We start from the raw sequence: 22797 nt of genomic DNA, 5'->3' as shown, positions 1-22797 counted from the left end.
TGAAATCATCCTGACCAAAGCCTGAGGTGCCCACATAGCACAGTACAGGGCACTGTGCCAAGGCAAGCAATTAAGAGTGAGGTAGTACAGCACAGACAAAAATGTAAAGCAGAATGTGTGACGTGATAAGACGTGCTAAATTCATATCCCTTAAATTCACATTTATTTTGTTTTGACTCCCTGGTCGACATCACTTCAATGCCTAGACCTGCTCCAAATCTCTGTTGCAACTTGGTTTTATTTCAATTTCTCCAAATACCAAAGCAAATAATTCCTCTCCAGTAGGGAGAAATATTTGATTATCAGCAGAAGAGTCCTTGGGCCCCCTGGTTACCACTATCACCAGGAGAGTTGGCAGCAAAAGAGAGAAATTCTTTCTCTGGGAAAAGCAGTTTTGAGACCCTTCAACAGTAACTGCCAAGAAGACTCTTTATCCTATATACACACAGATTTATCTGCTTTTTTGATCTCAAGCACAGCCCCCCTGCTCCCTCACCAAAGAGAGTGCAAGGACAGCAAGTGGGGACAAGAGAGAAGTCCAGATACCTTTGGTAAAAGATCAAACTTGCAAGGGAAATATCACATGAGACATTGGTATCTCCTACAGAGCCCATTTCCATTTCTAAGGGAACAAGAAGGCTGACAGACTCTGCAATTAACCCACAGATCCCAAGAGATGATTCTGCTTCTCGCTCTTTGTACTGCTTCCCAGTAAAAAAAAAAAAAATTAAAAAAAATAAAAATAAAAAAAAAACATCAGGGAAAGACCATTTCTTTCCTTCCGTGTGTCCTGTTAACACTCGGTCTGGAGCTCCTCCTCTGGTTTGTCAGAACACAGGGGACTGGAAAAGCACAGTGACAGAGGCTCATCCATGTGGGGATAAATGTCAGGGGAGAAGGGACAGCGAGGAGCCAGCAAGCAGCAAGCAGGAAATGTTGCAAGGAATCACGTTCCCCGGAATCTTCATGAGGTGAAATCAGAGCCTGTTATTAATCTATCCAGACACGGAGACCCAGGAGCTGGAGTAAATCCGATTAAATTCCCACTGTACCAGTGGCTAGAAGCCAAGCAGGTCTTTATTTTCTTCTGAATGGTGACCCAAAGGATATTTCTGTCTGCTTCACTACATAAACACACTGCTTGAAAACAAAATAAAACAAAACGAAATAAAACAAAAGCAGAAGATCAAAAATATCAGGTGAATTTTAGTACAGCAGTAAGGACCTTTGAGATGTAACCCAAAGGGAGAAGAAAAACTTATTTCCTAGCCTGGAGGGGCTACAATAGCGATGGAGAAAGCAGTCCTCCTCCACCCTTCATCGTGGGATAGGAAGAGTCCTTGAACGGATTAAAAACAGCAAAACAGGGGTTAAAAACTAAACTTTGCCGTGGGGAGGTTTGCAAAGCACAATACAAGTAAACAAAAGAGAATTTAGAGAATCCCATTACAGCGGGACTGACAGAGAAGAAAAAAAAATAATCCTGGATTATTTAGGAGAGCTAAGTTTTTCAATTGTCAGAAGTTGATGAGAAGCAGAGCAGAGTGACACTGACAAAGTGACCGAGGAGCCCAGTCCTCCCCACCCCGACCACCAGCACTCTGCGAGCACAGCTGGAGCTGTGATAAGAAACTACTGAATGTTTCTTACCTGCCCCGGCCTTGATGGCTCTGGTGTTTGCCAAAGCTCTTTGAAAAACCAAATGCAAAAGACCAAAAAAACCCAATCAAACAAAACAAAGAGAAAAAGGAAAAAATAATCAATCAGAGCTAAACAACAAAAGAAACACAACATAGAGATGTTCCTTAAAAGCCAACAGCAACACATATCAGCTGCCAGCCAAGCAAATCTTCCACGAGATGGAGATTTAAGGCACGTTTCGCTTGCCCTGTCAAGGGAGACGATTTCAGAGACTTCTTAAAAAGACAGCAATTCGAGTTAAAAAACCAAAGCGTATCAGCGCTTTAAAGGTTAACGGCTCTGCTGAACAACATGCGTTTATCCAACCACGTCCTAGAGTAGTTTTTTCAGCCCCGAGACCAATGAGCACAGCTAAGAGGAGGGCCTTGGGATGGTGGAGAGGCTGAGTTACCCCCTCCCCTCTGCCTTCCCTCTCTCCACCTCCCCCTCTTTTTTTTCCTTCTTTTCTGTTTTTCATTTTTTTTTTTTTTAGTTGAGTAAATTAATGCAGCAAGAAACTCCCAAGATCTGGCGAGTCCTAGCAGGGGAGAGAGGGCAGAGGGGAGATGAGATGCATTAGGAGGACACTGAGCCACTTTCTTTCCGAGCACAATGGAAGTGCTTCCCAAGAAACTTCCCCTTCGCTCCCCTCCGCTCTAGCCCCGAGCAATGGGACACCTTCCCTACAGCAGCAATAACTTATTCGGGAGGAAAACAGCCCAGGAAACAGGAATCAACAGCGGCCAAACGGCGGGCAGGAAAGCGACACAAGCGGGACTGCAGCACGGCTCCACACTGACAAATTCCTGTGGATGTAATTAGGAAGACACCCCGGGCAGCAGCGGAGATTAAACCCTGGGTTGTTGAGGGTCGTCGTCCCCCCCCCTCCCCGCTCCCACCTCACCGCCAGCACCCTGATGGCAAACCTACACCCGCTGCGTCCGCCCCTGCCGCCAGCCTGATGTCCGGAGCGACATCCCGCTGAAGGGAGGGTTCCGTGCGGGCAGCCCGGAGCCCCGGCCCCGAGCAGCACTGCAGTGGCGGTGGCGGGGCCCCGGCGGAGGAGGGACGAGCCGAGGCAGCGGCGGAGCGGAGCCGGCGCTGTCCGCGGTGCTGCCGCTGTCCGCGGTGCTGAGCGGGCGCGCACCGGGCGCTGTCCGCGGTGCTGAGCGCTCCCTCCCGCCGCTGGCCGCCCGTGCCCCGGGGCGGTTTCGTTCTCCCCACCGCTTCTCCCCAACTGCCCGGTTACTTTATTGGCCAACCCCACCGGCCCATCCCTCACGGAGTACAAAAAAAAAAAAAAAAAAAAAAAAAAAAAAAAAAAAAAATTAAACAACCAACAGCGGGAGCTGGAAAAATGTGCAACGTCAACGCGCTCGGAGTCTACGTGTGGGAGACGATCGTTTTCTTCAGGTAAGGCTCGGCTTTACGGGAGGAGCGCGGCCGGGCTGAGAGCCGTGCCCACCCCAGCTCGGGGCACAGCCCCTGGGCACGGCTCCCCTGCCCCTTCGCTGCCCTGGGTGCCCCGGGCTCGCTCTCGCACAGCCGCGGGCTCGGGACGTTCCGCGGCTCGGGAGTTACTCCGTTTAATTAGCACCGCAATCTCGCTAACCGCAGTGCTGAAAACACCGATCCCGGCTGCTTGCAAAGTGACAGCTAGTGGCGGCTGGCAATGCTGCACTTGAATTCTTGAATTTGCCCGGGTAAATATTCCCACGTCGCCCCCTCCCCATCCTCAGATTGCAGGTGAGTTCCGTGGGATGCTTGCACTGCCTGCCTCTGAGGGCTCATCCTCGAGCCTTAGTTGGCTGTGTTTAAAACCACCGAAAGCAAAGAATTATCTCCTTCCTTCCCAACTTTTTTTTTCTTTAATCCTTTCATGTCGTTTTGAATATTCTTTCTTTCCAGAATCTAAATGAAAGCTAAAGGGGAGAGGGGGAGCTTTTTCCAATTGTGCCCATTATCATCACCCAGCTGTATTTTGACTGGTTTGGATGTGTTCAGTTTCTCATTAAGGCTAAGATAGAAGGACCAGCTTTAGTCTCAAAGAATTGCTTCTTGTCCATCTATCCTTGCAGTGCTTTTATTAAATGGACAAAAAAATTGGATGGTAGAAGCTTCTATATTTCAATGAAAACTGCAGCCTGCTGTAGCAAGTAAGACACACCAGATACAGGCAATTGGAGGGAAAAGCCCTGTTTCATGACCTGAACTTGCTCATCAGTCTCAGCCTTCAATTCAGCTGCATGGCTCTTACTTCTGTGTTTTGCCAAAGTCTCATTTTGTAGTTTAATGTGAAAACAGACCATATTTGCATAAAATCACTGGCATAGTACTTATTTTATGAATTATAGTAGCAGACATGTCAATACTGACCTAACTTTGAGTTAGCATTCTCTTTCCTTTTGAACACAAAAGTCTTTCTAGGTATAAAAAATGGGATATCCCCACTTTTTCCTGTAATTTCACAAAAATTCAGACACAGTAAGATTGTCTCATGGACTCACAGCAGTAAATGTTTATGCTAGGTAAAACGAGAGTTCTAGAAATAACTGAAATCACCAATCTCTGAGAAGCAGTGCCCAACAATCAACACTTCAGAGCCATCCTTTCTCATCTTAGTCACAAGTGCATTGCAACCCTGCACAACACAGTGGGATGAGCTGACAGGGAGCAAATGGATGTGCAATAAACTCCTAGTTCTACCGTGGGGAACTACTGGGTTAAAAAAACAAACAAAACAAACACCAGAAAGCACAAGGAAAATCACATAACTGAAAAAAAAAAAAAAAAAAAAAAAAAAAAAGAGTATTTCCAGGCTTGCATTTGCTATGTCCCTGGTACTGAAGCCTCTGCCTGGGTTTCCTCTGAAGTGCTGGAACAGTGAAATTGATGCACACTCGTCCTGTGGATTCTGCTCCCACTTGTGCTTCACACCACACTGTGAGCACTGACAGGTTCCCAGCACAGCAGTCACAGTCATGGGCATTCCAACCCCTGGTAAACCAGTCACTTCAGATTCCAGTGCAAAGTTCGTACTGTTATAATTTATACTAAGACATATGTGGTATTACATAATATGGCATCCAAAAGGTATTTCTGGAACTTTAATTTCCCCAAAATCAGCATTTAAGAATATTTGAAAATGCTTTAATTCAATTACAGAGAAAGAATGAAATCTAATTGGTTTATATATTGCAATCATTTTTTAAATACATAAAGAAACCCCACCAAACAAAAATCCAATCAGTAAATCCTGTTCAGAACTGACTCTATGCAAGGTTTTTTTTTTCTCTCTTTCTCTTTTTTTCTCTCCCGCTTTGTGTTATGTGTTCACTTTATTACAGGCCAAAAAACTATCAGCCTTTCTAGTCCAGGAATAGCTTTGCTATTTCAGCTTCAGTAAAAGAAGTTTATTAATTAACAGTCATTCATAAATTTAGTGTGCCAATTACTCCTGCACTCAGTCATACATAATGTTTAACAAACCCAAAACTGATAATCCAATAATCCATAAGACAAGTATGCATTGCTTTAAATTACAGAATGCACCAAGCTTTATTGTCAGCCTGTCAAAATATTCTGGAAAGATAATCCATTATATGTCAGCACATATATCACACAAATTATTTTTTAAATAAAATCTAAAAAAAGAAAAAAGAAATTAAGAAGAATATCTAATGTTTGAAAGAAAGTGTTATACAGCCAATATAGGAAAGTAAGACAATATATAAAATAAGGCTAGATTTGTTGCTTAACAAAAATGTCCTCCACCAGCCTTTTAAAAAATAAGACCCCACGGGAAAGAGTAACAGCTGGTATATAAATGCAAACACTATGGTATTGCCAATATAATTTTTGTTTCTGCTCTGGTTGGGATGTTTTAGAAGGAATTTGTGGTATGTGGCTTATTCCAAGATGCCTTTCTTTACGGAAGAGCACTCCCCATCCTGTTACCTGCCTCCTCAGACTGCAGTCACTTAGCTGTGACTCAGGCTTTTACTGGGAACCTGGGCAGGAGCAGGGATGGGAAGTGGGTTGGGATGGGAAATGAAGACAGCTTGTTTGACTAAGCTTTCCTTACAGGTAAAGCAAAGTGCTAGCTCTTTAAAATAAACTGGACAGTTTGGGGCAATATTGGACACAGGGATTTCCAGATGTCCTGCTTATATCTGTGGAGACATTTACAACCTGTCATTCTCCCAAAGTCTAACTACACATCCTGAATGTTCAGTTGTGAATTCCTTCATGCAGAACAGAATGTTCCCTTATCCTGTGATGATCTTGCCTGGACTTTCTCTGATACCATTACATTTTAATAGCTGCAATGGTCCAGAAACATCACTGCGTAAGCTGGAGATAGGAATGCACCTTGTGAAATTCAGAGAGAAAAGATGCCCTAGAACTGACACCTTACCCAAATGGACACTGTCCTGCGAGGCTCTGAAAATCTCTGGGCCTGTTTTTGGCCCTAATATCAGGAATCAGCAGCACGACCTTCATGACTCAAGATCAGGGTTGGCCCCTTCTGAACAACAATATGACAGCTAGCAGGAATGATTCAAGGCAACTGCTCCAAGTGAGTCACAGGCTAAAAGTTGCTGCCAGCCTCATTCTCTATTGGATTGCTCCAACAGGCATGTTTATATCCCCTCCTGTCAGTAACACATCTCTTCATTGCCCATTTTTAAAGCAACAAGAAGGTGCCACTGTGAACATGAAGCCTCAACTTTGCTGGGAGATTTAAAAACAAAAACAAAAAAAAAAAAAAAAAAAAAAAAAAAGAAAACAACAAAAAAAAACCCTTCTCCTGAAAGTCTTACCAAGTAAATGAGATAATTGGAGAGCTGCTGATTTCATCTCCTTGAAAATACCTACAATGAGAATAACACCCCACACCATATCTCTAATGGTCCTACTATAGCTCTGCAGGAAGAGGTAACATTACAGAGTGAAGCCCCAACCAGAGGCTTCCCGAGCCTCAAGATAAAGAGTGCAGCAGATATTCTCAATAGTCACAGAATATTTTCTCCATGCTAACTAAAATCTACTGGAAGTTGTGCCTTATGACCTGTTATACCTTTGCAGAGTCCCTCATCTCCATGAAATAAAAATGATTTAGCAAAGTCTTGGACCAGATGGTTCTAAGGATACTCTTCAGCTGATTTGGTCTGCAACCTTTAACAGCCCCGTTAGAGACCCCACTAAAAGGGTTACAGAGTCAAGGTTTGAAAATGTGATGATGTAGACAATTCTAGAAACCCTTATAAATCATTCTGTAAAGAATAATTTGGTGTCATTGCAGTAAAAGCACAAAATGTTTGGGATCCTGCCTTCTGCAGGGACTTTGATCCATCCATCCTGACTCTTGCATTTGAGACAAATCAATGTAAACTACACAAAACATTTTCTAACAGCCTAGTCTTAACTTTCTTCTCTTCCAAACATCTGCCTTAAACAGCTCCAGACCTGCTCTGTGGGTGGTTCAGAGTGAAAAACAAGCTCCACAAGTGTCTGCAGAAAAAAAAAAACATTCTTTTCCCCCCATCTGAGATTGGGTACAAAGAGCAGGAAAACCCTAAATAACCAACTTGTTTATCAAAACCATTACAACAAATACTGCAGTTTCTCACTTGGCCTAATAAAATATTCTTGGTCTCTGAGGCACTGGTGCTATGCAGATTTTAGGTAATGTAGGCTGGCTGTTCACCTTGGCTCGCTCTGAACATTACCCCACACTGCAGCAAGTCCCACTGGCAGAGCAGAGATTTACTGTTCAAATACCTGAGGGGATCTGCTTCTAAAAAGAGACTGAAATCTAGAGGGAATGGTCAGACCTTGCCCTCACATGCAAATGCACTACAGAGACTTCTTTCAAAATCAAGAATTTAAGCATGGGAATTCTTACTCTCCTCCCATAAGAGGTGTTGGAGACCCTTAGGTATGAAGCAAGTCAGCAGCCCTCTGACTCTGATTGTCCCAGATTTAATAGCACAGGGAAAGGCTCAGGAAGTTCACTCTGCTGCTGACCAAGTGATTCCAGCCAGGAAGGAAAGCTCTCACAAGCAACAACACAGGGCAGCTCCCCCTGGTCCTGGGCAAACACATCCCTTGTGAGCTTAAGAAATTCATCTCACCAAACCCTCATGAGCTGACCTGGAGAGAAAAGGATCTCAACATCTGAATTAAGAAGTTAATCAATATCCAAAATTAAATTACTTTATTATCCCAGCACCGAGCAGCAATCATTCATCTGAAATAGGAAACCAGCAGACAGGCCTGTTTTCATTTCTTCCCAGCATGCAGGTTGAAAGGACTCTCCAAATTCCAGTGGCAAGAACAAGATGTCAGACCACCTAATGAGTATAATTGCTATTTAGGTACTGATGAAAGACAAGGGTCTTAAAAAAAAATCACGCTTTAAAAATCACACTAATATTTAAGTATGTCAAATCACACCACCTATTCTCACTTGCTTACTTTCTATAACCTGGAGCTTTTCTGAGATCCCAAAGTGATCAGTGTTAAGACAACAGATAGGCTGTTTACAAATTCTGACTTCCATCTGGTTTATTTGCCTGTATCAGCTCTCACTGTTGTAGCACATTAAATCCGGGTTTTGTTATGCCCAGTAAATTACGCTTTGTTCTCATTGCCTGGCATGTTTCTACTGACCTTTATCTACCTGCAAGAGCACAAATTATTGGGGTTTTTTTGTGAACTGTGGTTACACCTGTGCACTTCACACCTTCCAAGAGAAAGGATTAATCATAAGCTTTCAAAAGCTAAAAATGACATTCCAGCACACCCTCCCCACCACAGTTTGATTCAATTTTTTGATGGGGAAAAACAGAAATTCCAAAAAATTTTGATAACTTTAGTTTGGGGAAGAAAAATCCAACAAAATTACAAAAACCATAACCAACAACACACCAAAACCCAACATCATCTTGGGATACATGAAGCAAAAAGGAAAGAGGCAAGGAAGGCAAGGCACTGGAAGGATCATTAGCAGCCATGACCAGAAAACTAAACACCAGACTGTCTGGCTGCTGACTTCCAGACCTACTCGCACAGCCCAGGCAAGAGTAACTTTTGCATTGTACCCAGCATAATAAACTATTGCTAATTCAACAGGGCAGTACTCTTTAAAGAGATAAAAAAAAAAAAAAATCACTGACTTTTTTTTCCTCTCACCCTTCCCCCAAAGTATCCAAAAAATTTACATTTGTGCTTACAAAGGCAGACAGAAACAATTTCCCTCCACAGAAGCTAGTTTGCATTGGCACTTCTTAGCCAAGACTGGTGCAAAGTGTTACAGTTCCCTTCCCCTCTTGGGAAAACACTGATTTAGTCCAGCTGATCTGGTGCCATCGATCCCATACACACCTCCAAGATGCACTTAAATCTCTCTGGTGCTTCAAGAGACTAATGCACAAGAACTGAAAAAAAATCCAGAAATATAATATTTGTCCTTCCCTCAGGAAGGCCAAAGCCCAGAGGGGGCCTGCAGAGAACAGAAATAGATGGAGGCAGATGCAGGTACCCATTGCTCACAGGAGCTGGGCTTCTCCCGTTATGCAATTAGTCCACCCATACAATGCACCAAGGTGAGCTGCTGGCTGGGAGACCACACCACATCTGGCTGGCACATGGACGCAGCAGGCATCCTGTAAATACATAAAGTGCCAGCAAGAAGAGCAGGAGAAATCTTAATTTACCAACTCCACAAAATTTAGACTTTGAGAGGGAGGGCAAAACGAAATAAAATACTTTAGCGCCCCTGTTTTCCTTTTGATTTCTCCCTCTTCACTCTTCCATTGAGGCTCACAGGCTGCTAGGGAAAAAAACAAAGGGGGTGGAGGTGAGGAATAAAAAACCAAAACACCCAAGTGCCTTAGCAGAAAGCCAGGGAACCCTCTTGTGTTTATCAGTGCTTCACTGTGGGGTGGGTGAAGAGGGAACAGAGCGCCAGGGCTTGCCAAGCCCAGGAGTGTCGCATGGCTGGAGCAGCAGGGCTTGCAGTGCCATCAATCATCCCCGGGCTGCCTTCCGAGCAGAGCTGCCGACAGCAGCTCCCCTCGCCCTGCCAGCGGTGCCTGCGACCACTCGCCCAGAATGCAAATCCCATTCCCCAGCCCCAGCAGGGCCGGAGCAAACACACAAATCAATTTAACAGCAGCACGAGAGGGATCGGGGGTGGATCGTGCCACTGCCACGAGTGTCTGGCTCAGCAGCAAAACGCAGCTGAGCCAGGAATCCTGCAGGAAATCCAAACAAAATCATGGTTTGCTCACCTTTACTTGATTTCTTCCAATTTTGATTTTATTCTTTTATTTCAGCTGATGCCAGTAAAAAAAGATGTATTGTATAAAGCCTCGAGCAGAGACCCCTCCTTCCCTCCTTTATGGGGGAATTATAAAACCTGAAAGCTTGCAAGGGCCAGGACCCTTTAAAAAAGCCTTATCTCCAAACGTCCTTGCTGGTGCCAACAGTGCCTGTGCAATATTGGTTCAGTGCCCCCTTAAAGCAGAATATGCTCCCACAGGTATTACCTCAGTGAGGAGTGGAGAACCTCTGGCTTGCTGGTTGAGGGAACCTTTCCTTACAAGACTGTGAAGACAGGCTGTGGACAAAAAAGTGACTTTCTGAGGAGTATGTTCACAATCTTGTCTCTGTTTGCTCCCAGTACTTTCACCCTCTGGAAGCACTGCTGACCAGGACAATGGTTGCTGGCACACCCACACACAACACAGAATTCTTTCCTGCACCAGGTCTCCCAAGATCTCATTTACAACCCAAAATGTGTGTATCTCACCTCTCCTGCAAGCCCCACCGGCCTGGGAATTGCAAACATTTTCCAGCTTCCAGCCCCATCCATCACAGCCTGACACAGAGCTGTGGACTTTGAAATTATCTCCCAGCAGTGTGGCTGACAAAGCAGCAGCCTCATCAAGCACAACTTGCTCTCCCTGCACCAGGGCTGAGAAGATGGAGTTTGGTTTCTTCAGTTCTCTGACAAAACAAAGTCAGAGGGCACCTGGAGTGAGGAGGAGAAAATCCCTTCTGGGCAGGGGACCCAGGGTTCAGCCATTCATTCCAGAAGCTACATTTCATTACTGCTCATGAATAAACTGATGGAATCACAGATGGCACAGAGGGAACATTCAAGTCTAGCAGGTTATTTGCATTGCAATGACAATGATCAGTTCCATCAGAAAATATCAACATGAGTGCTCTCATCACACAACTCATTTTACACAGCACAAAATTCATCAGAGAGCCCCAGTTTTACCACGGGACCCACAGTTTTGTAGGTAGGTTAAACAGGTTATCTCAGGAGACCTCTTCAAAGGATCTGCAGCAAAAAGTTCTGTTTCAGAAGATAAAATCCACCACCATTCTGCACTACGTGTCATATCTCTTAAAATAATTCTCTGCATACCCCTTCTGATTTAGCAAGAAAGTTACAATATCCTTACCCGATCTTAACGAGCTGCATAAATCCTTAAACTAAAACTAATTTTTAAAGAGCTGCCGTAGCGAGCTATTTGAACTGAAGAAAACGCGCCTGAGAGCGCGACTGCAGAGCTATAGATAGAAGAGCATCCAGGATTTCTCGTAATTCTCTGACACTTGTCTGGTCTGTGATCTAAAACCTTCTGACGTCAATTGAGGTTCCCACTGCAGCTCTCTGTACAAACACCAAATCAGGAGCACATCAGCAAAGAGAATATTCTTACCTAGATTATAAAGTTTCATCTTGTTAAGACATTCCCCCCCCCCCTTTATTTACTGCCTTCATGAGGGCTGTTTATGCATGACTTTGAGTATTTGACTAGCCCTCCTGACTTTAAAAGGAATATTCTGTGTGTGTGAAGTTCCAGACACATGCTTTTGTCTTTGCAAAGATGTTCTCCCCTTTGTTTTTCAACAAGAAAAAAAAAACGAACAATTATAACTATATATTTTTTGTAAGCCTCACAGTATAGGCACAGGTAAGAGTCAACGCTGGTGTTTGCTGGACTTATCTCACAAGTGGTTAAAACTTGAGCTTTGACTTAAGCTTCTGTGTTGCTTGAACTGTTTTCAAACCTGTTTCAGAGGCTTAGGATCATACATCTCCAGAAAGTCACTGCATGGGCTCCAAGAGCTGCAGATGCTTCTGGAAGAGGGAATAGTTGAGAAAGTCTCTAGAGATAAAGCCTGTGGCTCAAAACTTAATTTAACAAACACTTTTTACTATGCAATAAGCAAGAGTGACCACACGACAACAATCCTTCTGAGGATCTGAGACCAAGCACAAAATCAAGCATTATTCCCATACAGTTTATTCTGTGCTATTCCCATCTAAATACCACATGCAGATTTCTCCTCCCCACAGCCAATTGTCTATTCATTTATTATTTTCTTACTGCTCTGTCCAGGCAGCATCAGCAAATGTTCCAAGTGCTGGTGTCTTTCCATAGAGTTAATCAGTGTAATTGGGATGGTTTATAGTTCTGGACAGGGTGTTTTGCCATATGGCATAGGAGCCACGGGCTGCAGGAATGTGGCAGCAGAGCACAGAGACACCAGAATGCTGCAGTATGAAGAGATTTTTTTCTCACTCCAGTAAAATGCTTACAGCTTTCCCTGCATGGGACTGATCACAGAGGGTTAATTCCCTGAGGTTCATGACAGAGCATCTCCCAGCTCCTCTCCTCATCTGCAGCCAAAGGGACCAATAACAACACAGGTTGTGAAGGACCTTTGAGAGTATTTTGGGATCCTTTGGGTTAAAACTTTAACTAATTACATTCTGTGACTGCTGCAATGCAGTTACTTCTGGTGAAAGAGCTAGAAATGGTTTAAAGAGCTCACAGCAACAGAGTGCAGCATCCAGGACAGAAACATTTAACAAGCTTACTCTTTCTTTCCTGTCCCCATCCTCCTGCCACTAATGGAGATAAATAATAGCTCATTGCCCATTTCTTTCTCAGAGTGAAATCTCTCCACAGCTTCTCAATTTCTGTATTTCTCCAGTCTCACTGGAAAAATCTACTTTCCTGTCCTGTTGCTGTATTCAGGCCTGCTCCCTGCCTCTCCTGCAGAAACACTCAGTTGAATTAAGAAAACAACCATGTCCAAATTCCCTTCCCACCTGAGAAGAGAATTAACTTTAAAATTCACCCCTGAGTACACCCCACACCCACACACCAGGGGCTGTAACACACGGGCAGCTGAGCACAACCAAGGGATTGAGATCACTACTGTGCAACCAGCACATCTGTAACACTCACAGCTCCTTCTACTGAGCACCAGCATAGGCCAAAAATGCAGAATTTGGGCTCACTTCTCCCACACACCTCCACTATTACATCTCCTTTCTACCTCTAATGCTGCAGGCCAGAAATTCAGACAAGGTGATGGAGAAAAACACGCAGGCAATGAGTTGCATCCTATTTAATTGAATTGCATATCAATATTGATTGTGCTATTAATTTTGATAGTAAATCTAATCATTAAAATAAAAAGTCTGCTTGCAGTCTCTGCCAAGCCTTCCCAGCAAGTGTCTGGCAGCATTCCCCTCCAGATAGCATGTTGGTGTGCAGTCAGAAATAAACGTCTGGGTGCAGAGTTTAGGGTTGCCGTTTTTTCTTTTTGTCAGGACAATCTGTCCTTCCTGCTGCAGAGAGAAAGAGGCAGCCCCAGCATCATCTGAATCCAGGTTGGGCTCTGCTGAGCTCTGGGATCTGCTCTGTGCCCAGGGAGAGGGTTCAGGGCGAGGAAGAAGAGAGTTACCCTGGGCTGCACTTGTTAATCATGGACAGCATGATGCCTTTCTGCACCCAGCTATCTGATGTTCTCTTTGCAACTGTCCCTCAGAGCCTGCTGGAGTCAATAAAACAAAGGTGATGAATTCTCCCATGTCCCCAGGCCCCAGCACTGCCCTAGCCTGGCTCTGAAGGTAGTGGGGGGAGCAGTTATTCTGCACACCTCAGCCTGCCTCACACCCCATGGATATTTCCCTCCCCTGAAATATTTACCTAAAGAACACGCACCATTTGAAGGACAAATGTGTGAGGCAGCTCACCTGAATGCTATTCCCAGCACATTCCTGCCAAGGTTTCTGGCTTGCTGTGTTTCATAAATGAAATTTAAAAACCCCAAACAGACCACTTCAGAAACCTTTGCTGAGCAGCACAGACCAGGGTAGGGGGTAAGGCATCTTCTATCTCCTTAGACTGCAGAGATCACACTTCTCTGGAGCCACTGATGTGGCACCACTTTACCTTCATAGGGAACTGAGCCTTCCACACTTAGCAGAGAGATATTTCCTCTGCAAACGCTTGTTTTGCAACAGTTTGTTTCTGCAGCCAGACATAGATTTTTACACTCAGAATTAATGATTAACAATTACATTATTTGACAAGGGAATAGAGGCCCTGTGCTAATTAAATTCCTTCATCACTCCTCTTCGAAAAGGACAAAAAAATAGAAGAAAAATATATTTCTTAGTATCAGCATTCAGCCAGAACAGAGCATTTTGTGATGTTACACTTAATTAGATGGACAACCACTGCCACAGCCAAAAAAAAAAAAAGAAAAAAGAAAGTATGAAAATACTGCTCAAGGATCATGCAAATGGAAGAAGCAAAAGGAAGAGTCAACTGGGAAGCCAGGAATCAAGTGAACAGACACATCCAGACTGCACAAGAACCACTTTCTAAACCAAATAATTGTTTATAAGAATATATCATCTGTTCAGCTGAAACAAAATTACGCAGACAGAATAAACAGTGCCTGTATAGGCTGGGAAAAACCAGCAATAGTTGTCCTGCAAAGCCTGATTTCTCTGTTTTAAGGGATGCAATCCTGAGCTGCTCCTCTCCACCCCTTTCAGATCCTGCTGGACCTCCCGGGGGCTTACTGGTGTCTGCTTACAGCCAGCATTAATATCACAAAAGATTATGCTAGTTCATTGACCCTTTGAAGAGATCCTTCCCATTGTAGCTGCTGTGATGATTGCCTGATGGCACTTTCTCAGCCAGATCCACTAGGGATTACAGCAGCATAAATAAGATAAGCCTCTGTCAGACTGCTATTAAAATGCGCCCAGACGATCGGCTCAGACAACTCTTACACCAATGCAAACTCCATCCTCGGTGGGTTTGTTACAGCCTTTGCCTTTGTTTATTCACAGAATAAATCTTCTCTCCAAGCAACGCAACCCACACTAAATTTCCAATTCTCTTCCATTGCCAATAATTTTCAAATCCCTTGGCAATTTCCCTCTCCTTGTCTCTGCTGAGCCAAGAGACGAACAGTCCTGTGGGACTTTCGAGGGTGTTCTGGAAGGACTGAGGGATGGAGAGAATCCCAGAAAGCTCCCAAGGCAGCATTTAAAGCACTAGTCCAGACAGACCTGGAAGACAGAGGAAGCTGGCAGATTTTTTGGGTGCTGTCTGAGCTAAGATGCCATTGCAAAGCTCAGCTGTCACCAGAGTGAAGAATTTTGGAGCTCTGTTAGAGTCCATCCACCTAAAGCAGTGGGGTGCATCAGCCTCTCTGTAGCTCCCAGTGGTATTTTCTGTCATTATTTCTAAGACAGAGAGTAGACTCAGCTGCCTTCTTGTAGAAAGGCTTTGCTACTCCCTGTGCACTGATTTCTTGCCTTTTCTTGTTAAATCTCGGGGAGTCTAGTTTTAGGAAATCATCTAGGAACCAAACAGGAACTGGAGAGAACTCAGAACTCACCATTCCCAGGTCAACACCACACAGCAGGCAGACGGATTTTCAAACATGCTTTGAGACACTGAAGCCTTGTGTGACAGTCTCAGCACATCCCCAAAGGGGCTCCCAGGGACTGGTCACAGGGATGGGGCAGAAAGCCCAGTGGGGCTGTGAGGGGCTGGTCCTCATCCAGAGGTTTCTGAGCTTCAGTTATCCAAATACTTATTTCCATGCAGGAAACGAGGACATGAACTTAATTTATTTGCAACTTCGATGCAGAAAGGCACCCAAGACACACAGACTCACTCATTGGAAGTGAGGTGAATACATCAAGTAGAGGCTTTCACACTGAATTTACAGGAAAGATGAGAACCGATTTCTGTGCTTTTCATTTTTAAAAACAAATGCCAGGGGAAATACAGTTTCTAATTATCTTTTTCCACTTAAAGATTATTAGATGCTTATTAGGTTTGTATTGCCTTTCCCCTCCCACACACATTTTCCATTTCCATATACTTTATCCAGTCTACAGTTAATGAGAAGAAATCAGTGTATTGCACTGTCTGGCATCTTGCTGAAGTGGCAGAAGTTTTTGGTTACCAAGTAATTTGCAGCTTAATTGAAATCTTTTTTCTGGACTCATTGCCATGCAGACACTCCATTGGAATGCAATAGTCAAGCCCAGTATCGATTGTCCTCCCACTCCCAGATTTCTTCTGCGTTTGCAAATCAATTGCGCCCTGTTGCTTTCCTTCTAAAAACAAATTAATTTTAAAAACATCACCCATTCCATAACCCCATTTACCCCTGAAACACATTGGTTCTGCTTTGTATTTTCTTGGGGCAGAGATGGGGACAAGACAAGAAAGGGGACATGGTTGCAGCAAGAGCAAGATCCACACCTTGTCAGGTCACCACTGAGAAAGAAATGCACCAGCCTGTTCAGATAGGGTCCAGTGTGGGAGTGGATTGGGAGTACACAAAGGAGTGAATAAAATCCTGGGTTTAGGCTCTCACTGGAAGCGATTTGGAATTTATCTCCCCTCTTCCTTGCAATTTAAACTATTTTTAACAGTTCAAAATCCAGCAATCAGAGAATTCTGTTGCAACTTGCAAAAGGAGCCAGGCTGCAGTTGTGAGTTTGCAGGACTGAAAACCAAGGCTTGGCAAACCACAGCTGCTGACTCCAGAAAAGAAAGTCAGTGCAATGCAGGTTACCAGATTCCTCATTTTGAAATTATGCACCCAAGCACTGTTGGATCCCATATGGATTTTTTTTAAAGTTCTGAGGAATCAAATGGTTCCAAATGCTCTTATCAAAGCTTTGTCAATATAACATGTTTCTTTGGGATTTCAGCTCAAACTTGCATTGGAGGAGCTCATCTTTGGGGGTGGGATCACATTAACATCATGCATAGTTACAGTCCCAAATTCTTCCCAAAAGATATTGTGTCAGTACTTAGCACTACTCCTGCAGGTCTGACTACTGCAAAACGTCCCAAGGTGAGGCCCTAGTATCATTTGTGAGGACATGAGTTCCCAAATAGTTTGTGCCGGCTGTAAACTTCCTTAGACCTCCCAGCTGCCCTGTCAGGAGCTCCTCACCATTCCCACACAGCCTTTGTATTTAAAAAAATTCAGGAATTTTGCAGAGTGTGAAGCAGTGGCTTCACTTCCTCCTGAACAGCTTCCTTTGGCTCATTGTACATTTGCATTGCAATGCTGCCTGCAGGCTTTACCCAGCACCAGGCACCTGAACCCACAGGCTCACTCTAAGCACGTTGCATATGTGATTTGGGAGATTTTTTTTTTTTTTTTTTTTTTTTTTACAATCTAGGCAATTTTACTCAACACAAATAGAAACCATACAACCAGAGGGAGGGTACTGAATAGTGTCTGATCCTGCCTAGGAAGTGAAACCTTACTGCAAAGCTGAGGATGAGCACCTATTACCAAGGGTCACTTGCTCCTGTGTAGATGGCAACAACAGAATTCCTAAGCCCAAATCGTCACCCTGCAGATCTTGCAGACTCCCATCTATTCAGAAGGTACTTTGCCAGCCACAGGTTTTTTTATTCTACAGATAAATTTGTGATTTCACTCTTTCTGCCCCAGAGTCCATACAGGTCCCAGAAAGATTCCATTTCCTTCCATCTTCAACCCAACATGAGTAAAATTTCAGGATCACACTCCAGACACTCCAGTTCTGTATTGGACTCAGACCCTGCATTGCAGGTACCAATAGCAAAGCCTGGACTGAGCAGCAAAGGCTCTGCAGGAGCTGTACCATCACTTGGTGCTCATTTAAACCTCAAACTCCAGACTCTTCTGATCCTACCTGCCATTTGGAAAATCATACTGGCGGAGTACTGAATACGCTCCTTGCTATTTGCCTTGTAATTAAGCAGTAATTGCTGCCCCAGGCTAATCTCAGGGTGTATTTTACCTGTGGAGCTCAGCTAGAGTTCACTTCTGTAATTTAGTGGCACACCAAGGAGCTATACCTAAACTCACAAAAGGATTTTCACTGCTCATCATCTGTCTTCTGCTTTGGTGGCAGCTGGGATTCTGCATTTGGAGATGTTTGGGCTGGGCAAACAAATTAGCCGAGACCAGCCTCATTAGGAATTCACATGGGTACCCATCCTGCCTCAGCAGGAATAAGATGCTGACTGCTCTGTTTCTGGACCCCAAGCCCTCCCCAGCATGGGATATACACTGAAACCTCCTCTTTATTTCTGCTTGCACAGCCTGGCAGCCTCCAAGGAAGCTGAAGCAGCAGCTCGATCTGCCCCCAAACCCATGTCTCCTTCCGATTTCTTGGATAAGTTGATGGGGCGAACTTCAGGATACGATGCCAGGATCAGACCAAATTTTAAAGGTATGCAAAAAAAAAAAAAAACAGGTTTTAAAAATTATTTTTTCTCATTTTGGCACTGAAAACTGCATGCAATCCTCATTAATATCTTCCTAATGCTATATGAAATATGAATATTTATGTTCTTATGAAGTACATATTATAACAATATTTGGCACACGGATCCCTGTAGATGTCTGGCAAGACATCAAAAAATGTCTGCTCAGAGTGGAAACAACCATGTAAGAACTTGACATACTGTAAACATAGGGCCTCCAATCCCTGCTTCAACACAGGGATTGAGGATCCTGTCAAACCAACCAGTGACTGGCGGGAAGCTGAACATCTTTAGAGGTTAAGACAAATTCCCTGACTTTCCTTTCCCCTGAAGTCACTGCCCGCAGCACGTGCTAATAATGACAGGCAGTGTTCCCCCTTACAGCCACTGCAGCCAAGAGCAGACTCTCATCAGCTCCAAGGAAATTCCACACGATGCCAGGGGCAGCCTAAACCCATCCCTGCCCCCTGTAATAAAGGGGCTCTTAAGCCAAACACTGCTCTGTTTATCCCATCCTGTTTTCCAGTCTACCCCATATTCCATGGCAGCCAAGCAGAACTGAATCAGGCCCTGGCAGAGGCAACAAAACTTCTTATCTCCTCAAGACACGTCTTCTAGAAAGAGAGGTGTGGGGTTCTGCTTTGGGGTTTTTGGATGGCTTTTTCAGCTTGGTCTAATGGAAGATGTCCTTGCACATGGCAAAGAGATTGAAATTAGAGGGTATTTAAGGAACCTTCCAATTCAAACCATTCTATGACTATTTTTCTTTCCTTTCTTTGTAACTGACCTCACTTTCCCAGGGCTCTTTGGCCCCAAATCACTCCTGGAGATAAAGCAGGACCTGCCCCTTGCAGCACAGCCCAGCCATCTCCAAAGCTCATTTTGTTCACTTCTTTTGTTTCCTGCAAGCAGTTCCCTCTCCCCTGGAGCCACTGGCAGGGCTGACAGGATTCCCAAGACCCATTAATCACTGGTGACAGCACCTGGCACCCAGCTTCAAACAATCAACTCTTTTAAACCCAAAGAAAGGTGGGAATCCTGCATCCCAGTAACCAACCAGGCAACAGAGGCCACTGCTGTTCTTCTCCAAATCCAGAGGAGTTAAAATACCACGCTGTAAACCTGCCTACCTCTAAATTATGCACACACACAAATTAAACTTTAATATTTAATGAAATGTATACATTCACTTCCTGCCGAAGGCAGCTGTATTGCATTTTTATTTGAGATAATTTAATTTCAGTTTCACTTCAATGAACTACACCTTCCCCTCAGGGTAGTTTTGCTGCCTTACCCTCCCACACGTAAATCAGGCTCCAATTCATATGTGAGGCATAGGAGGTGTTTTACAGAGCTTGAGGTTGTAGCTCTCAAAGCACATAATTTAAATTAACTGCAGTAACTCATAAGGACATTTTAATTGCTTAGATCTAAATGAAAATAATACCAAAGATCCATATCAGATTGATTTTTGGGGAGGGGAAGATTAACAAAAAGAAGATTGCAGCTTTTCTGTAAATGCTGTAAAGTCTGGGCGTAACTGTGGATTCACATTCTGAGAACAAAGAAGGGGTGTTTGGGTTTTAAGCTGGAGGTTGAAGTCAGAAACTCAAGCAGGGACAGAGAGGAAACTGGCAGGTGTTGGGCAGGGGACCTCTCACCCAGGCTGTGCCCTTATCCCTGCTGCTGGAAAACTCCATTCCCTCACAGCTGCATCCCAGCAGAGAGGAGGAATATTTCAGTGGCAGGCAGGGAATTTTCTAGAGCCTCTCACGAGCTAAAAAATACCAAACCCCACCAAATCCTGCAGGGATCTCATGGTTCACCTTAGACACACTGAGAAGAACTCAGTGCCTCAAAAAGAGCTGGGCTCCCCCAAGGAGCCTTCACATGCACAGGGCCAAACCCACCCCACACTCAGCCTCATGTCAGGACTTCATCAGGAGCAGGGGGACCAAAATATTCCATACCTGTCACAGTCACAAGCATGTGCAGTCATCCAGGAGTTCAGCTCAGTGTTTTCCTTATACTGTGCCCTTTTGGAAGGGAATCACACTTCCAAGGACCTTTTATGTGGTTCATGAATGGATCCAGAACAGAAAAACAAGTACTAAAGCCTGATAGCTGTGTGCTTTCAGCCTATGGATAAACTTCTGCACAAGAGGGGTTGGTGAAGGTAGGGGTGGAGAGAAAAAGATATAATTTCTGTGTCTGAAAGCTCAACCCATGCCAATGTTTAACAGACTGGAGAAATCTGCACAGACTGAACAGTGTGAGATGCTGCTGAGCTGGCAGTGGTTGTCTGGGGGCTGGTTAGACAGCAGCCTGCTCAGATTGCCTGGGACTCACACCAAGAAAACCCCAGCAGAGAGCATCACTGCAGCAGACAGGCACAAACTTCCAGAGGAGGCCAAAGTACAAGTGGAGGAAAGGGAAATGAAGAGGAGAAAAACCAAGCTCCAAATGTTCCTCAGTAATCAGGAAAATCCATTAATTTCCACGCAGGAGGAAGTTTGCAGTGATTAGAGGCACAAGGCTCTCGTTAAAGCCATTCCTCCCCCCAGTATTTCACGCTGCAGCAACAGCCAGACTGCAGATGTGACCTTAACAGGAACATCACTCCCCCAGCAGGCTGAGCCACCAGGCAGTGTTTGAAATGCAGACACCATCCCTGACTCCATAAAAAAAATGGGGAAATAATCTGAAAGTCCACACTCTACTTCCACAGATCTTATCTTCCCAGAAGCATCTGTCACAGGGATTATACGAGACTAACTCTGGTGTAAAAGGAGACCTTGGTCCCTGGGGCAGTGTCTCAGCTCTCTGTCTGGGCTGCCTTCCCCACCACATCCTGAGCAGTGCCCACAGCAGCTTTGGCAACCCCCAGAGCAGAGGCCCCTTTTGTTTCAACCCTCTACAAAAAATCCTCTAATTATGTGTGGGCAAGCCACAGGCTTGCCAGGCACCAGATATGCACTGGTTCCAAAATACTCCCCAAATTTTTGCTTTGTGCTGAACTGCAGCTCTTGGTATCTCCCTCAGCGTAAATACAGCATTTCCACCTCAGATTTTCCAGGCAATGTTGTGAAACACTTCTAGTCACTCGTCTTGGCATCAGTACCACACCCCATGCCCTCAAACCACAATATTTTCATCCCTTAACCCTCACTCCTTTCCTTTGGTGACCCCTTAACCTCTCCAATATGACAGGGCAAGCAAAGCTTTGGTCTGAAAGCAAATCAAGCCCAGGAGAGGCATGGCCCAGAGACCAGGATTACCTTCTGCCCAAACAGGACAGCCAGAGAATTCCTGCTGGCAGAGCCCTGAATTCTCCTACCCAGCTGTGAGCCCTAACAGACTGGATCAGGATCATCACCTGGGGTTGGGGGTTTACAGGTAATTCTGCTTGGAAACACCCAGAGCAACACAAGAAACACAGATACTGAAACATCTAAAAAGGAGATCTCAGGACACTGGAAGGGTCTTTGGGACCTGTAGCCTAGAATTTATTCTGCTGAGCAGCCAGTCCCTCCCTGCTGTTTGAGGATGCAGAAGGTCAAGCAGGCAGTGTCAGCTCCCCACCACCACCATCACGTGGGATATTTGCTGCTTTAGCCAGCCTGATCCCTACAGCTCACTCTGCTGCACTGGCTTTGATGTGAGCATTTCATCCTAGCTCAGGAGCAGTGAGTATTTCAGAAGTATAGCTCTGAGTAAAAGTCATCTGTCTCTCTATCCCTTTCTCTATCCCTATCCCTCATCTATCCCTTCCTGGGATACTTTGCCATCACGTTCAAGGTGAGATTGCCACCCATATAACCAGGTGAATATACCTCAACTGTCCTGGCTGGCTCTGATCTATTGCTGTTCCTCTGAACAGTTCCCAGCAGAGATGGATAAACACTCTGCCAAACAGGGGAGCAGAGGCAGAGCACGAGCACTATCTGGTCTCAAACTGGCATCAGAACCAAAACTAGACCTGGCTGGGTCACCCGTGTCCTACTCCCCTCCTCTCCCCTCAGTCACTCCAGGTGTAAACTCCACAGAGTGGAAATCCTTTGTTTCACAAGCACACAGTGAACTGCTCTTCCAATCTGTGTTTGTCATGCAGGCCCACCAGTGAACGTCAGCTGCAACATTTTCATCAACAGCTTTGGTTCGATTGCAGAAACAACTATGGTAAGTAGAAATCACAGCACAGCTGCTCAGCTACTGGCTCAGCCTCATTGCACTCCCCAAAAAATGCAGCATCACCCTCCTCCTTTGAGTGACCAGGGAAAAACACTCAGTGCTTCCAAGCTTACTCAGAGTTTGAGTAAATTAATGGTCAACACACAAGACTCGTTTCATATAGCTGAAAATCACACAGTCTCCATCTGCATCTTATAAAAACACTCCATGGGCAAAGGATAAGGGTCAGAAAGGAAAACAAATAACCTTTTTCTAAAGATTTGCCTGAGGCTCCAAACTCAGCAATAGTTACATA

General features: G+C 44.7%; 1 protein-coding gene across 3 annotated transcripts in view; it reads left to right on the top strand.

Annotated features, from left to right (window-relative positions):
- Positions 1–3037: 3037 nt before the first annotated feature.
- Positions 3038–22797, top strand: part of GLRA1 (glycine receptor alpha 1) — a 36391-nt gene continuing 16631 nt past the window's right edge. For 2 of the 3 annotated variants that reach the window (XM_062501937.1, XM_062501936.1), the window contains exons 1-2: positions 17941–18277; positions 22423–22490. In XM_062501937.1, coding sequence (XP_062357921.1) covers positions 18103–18277; positions 22423–22490 — 243 coding nt within the window. In that variant the 5' untranslated portion in view covers positions 17941–18102. Of the gene's footprint in view, positions 3094–17940; positions 18278–22422; positions 22491–22797 lie in introns of those variants that run through there. The other variant, XM_062501935.1, reaches the window with a different exon arrangement.

The sequence above is a fragment of the Cinclus cinclus genome, chromosome 14 (genome assembly GCF_963662255.1).
Source record: "Cinclus cinclus chromosome 14, bCinCin1.1, whole genome shotgun sequence".
Classification (NCBI taxonomy): domain Eukaryota; kingdom Metazoa; phylum Chordata; class Aves; order Passeriformes; family Cinclidae; genus Cinclus; species Cinclus cinclus.
This window is presented reverse-complemented; position numbering and strand designations above follow the sequence as displayed.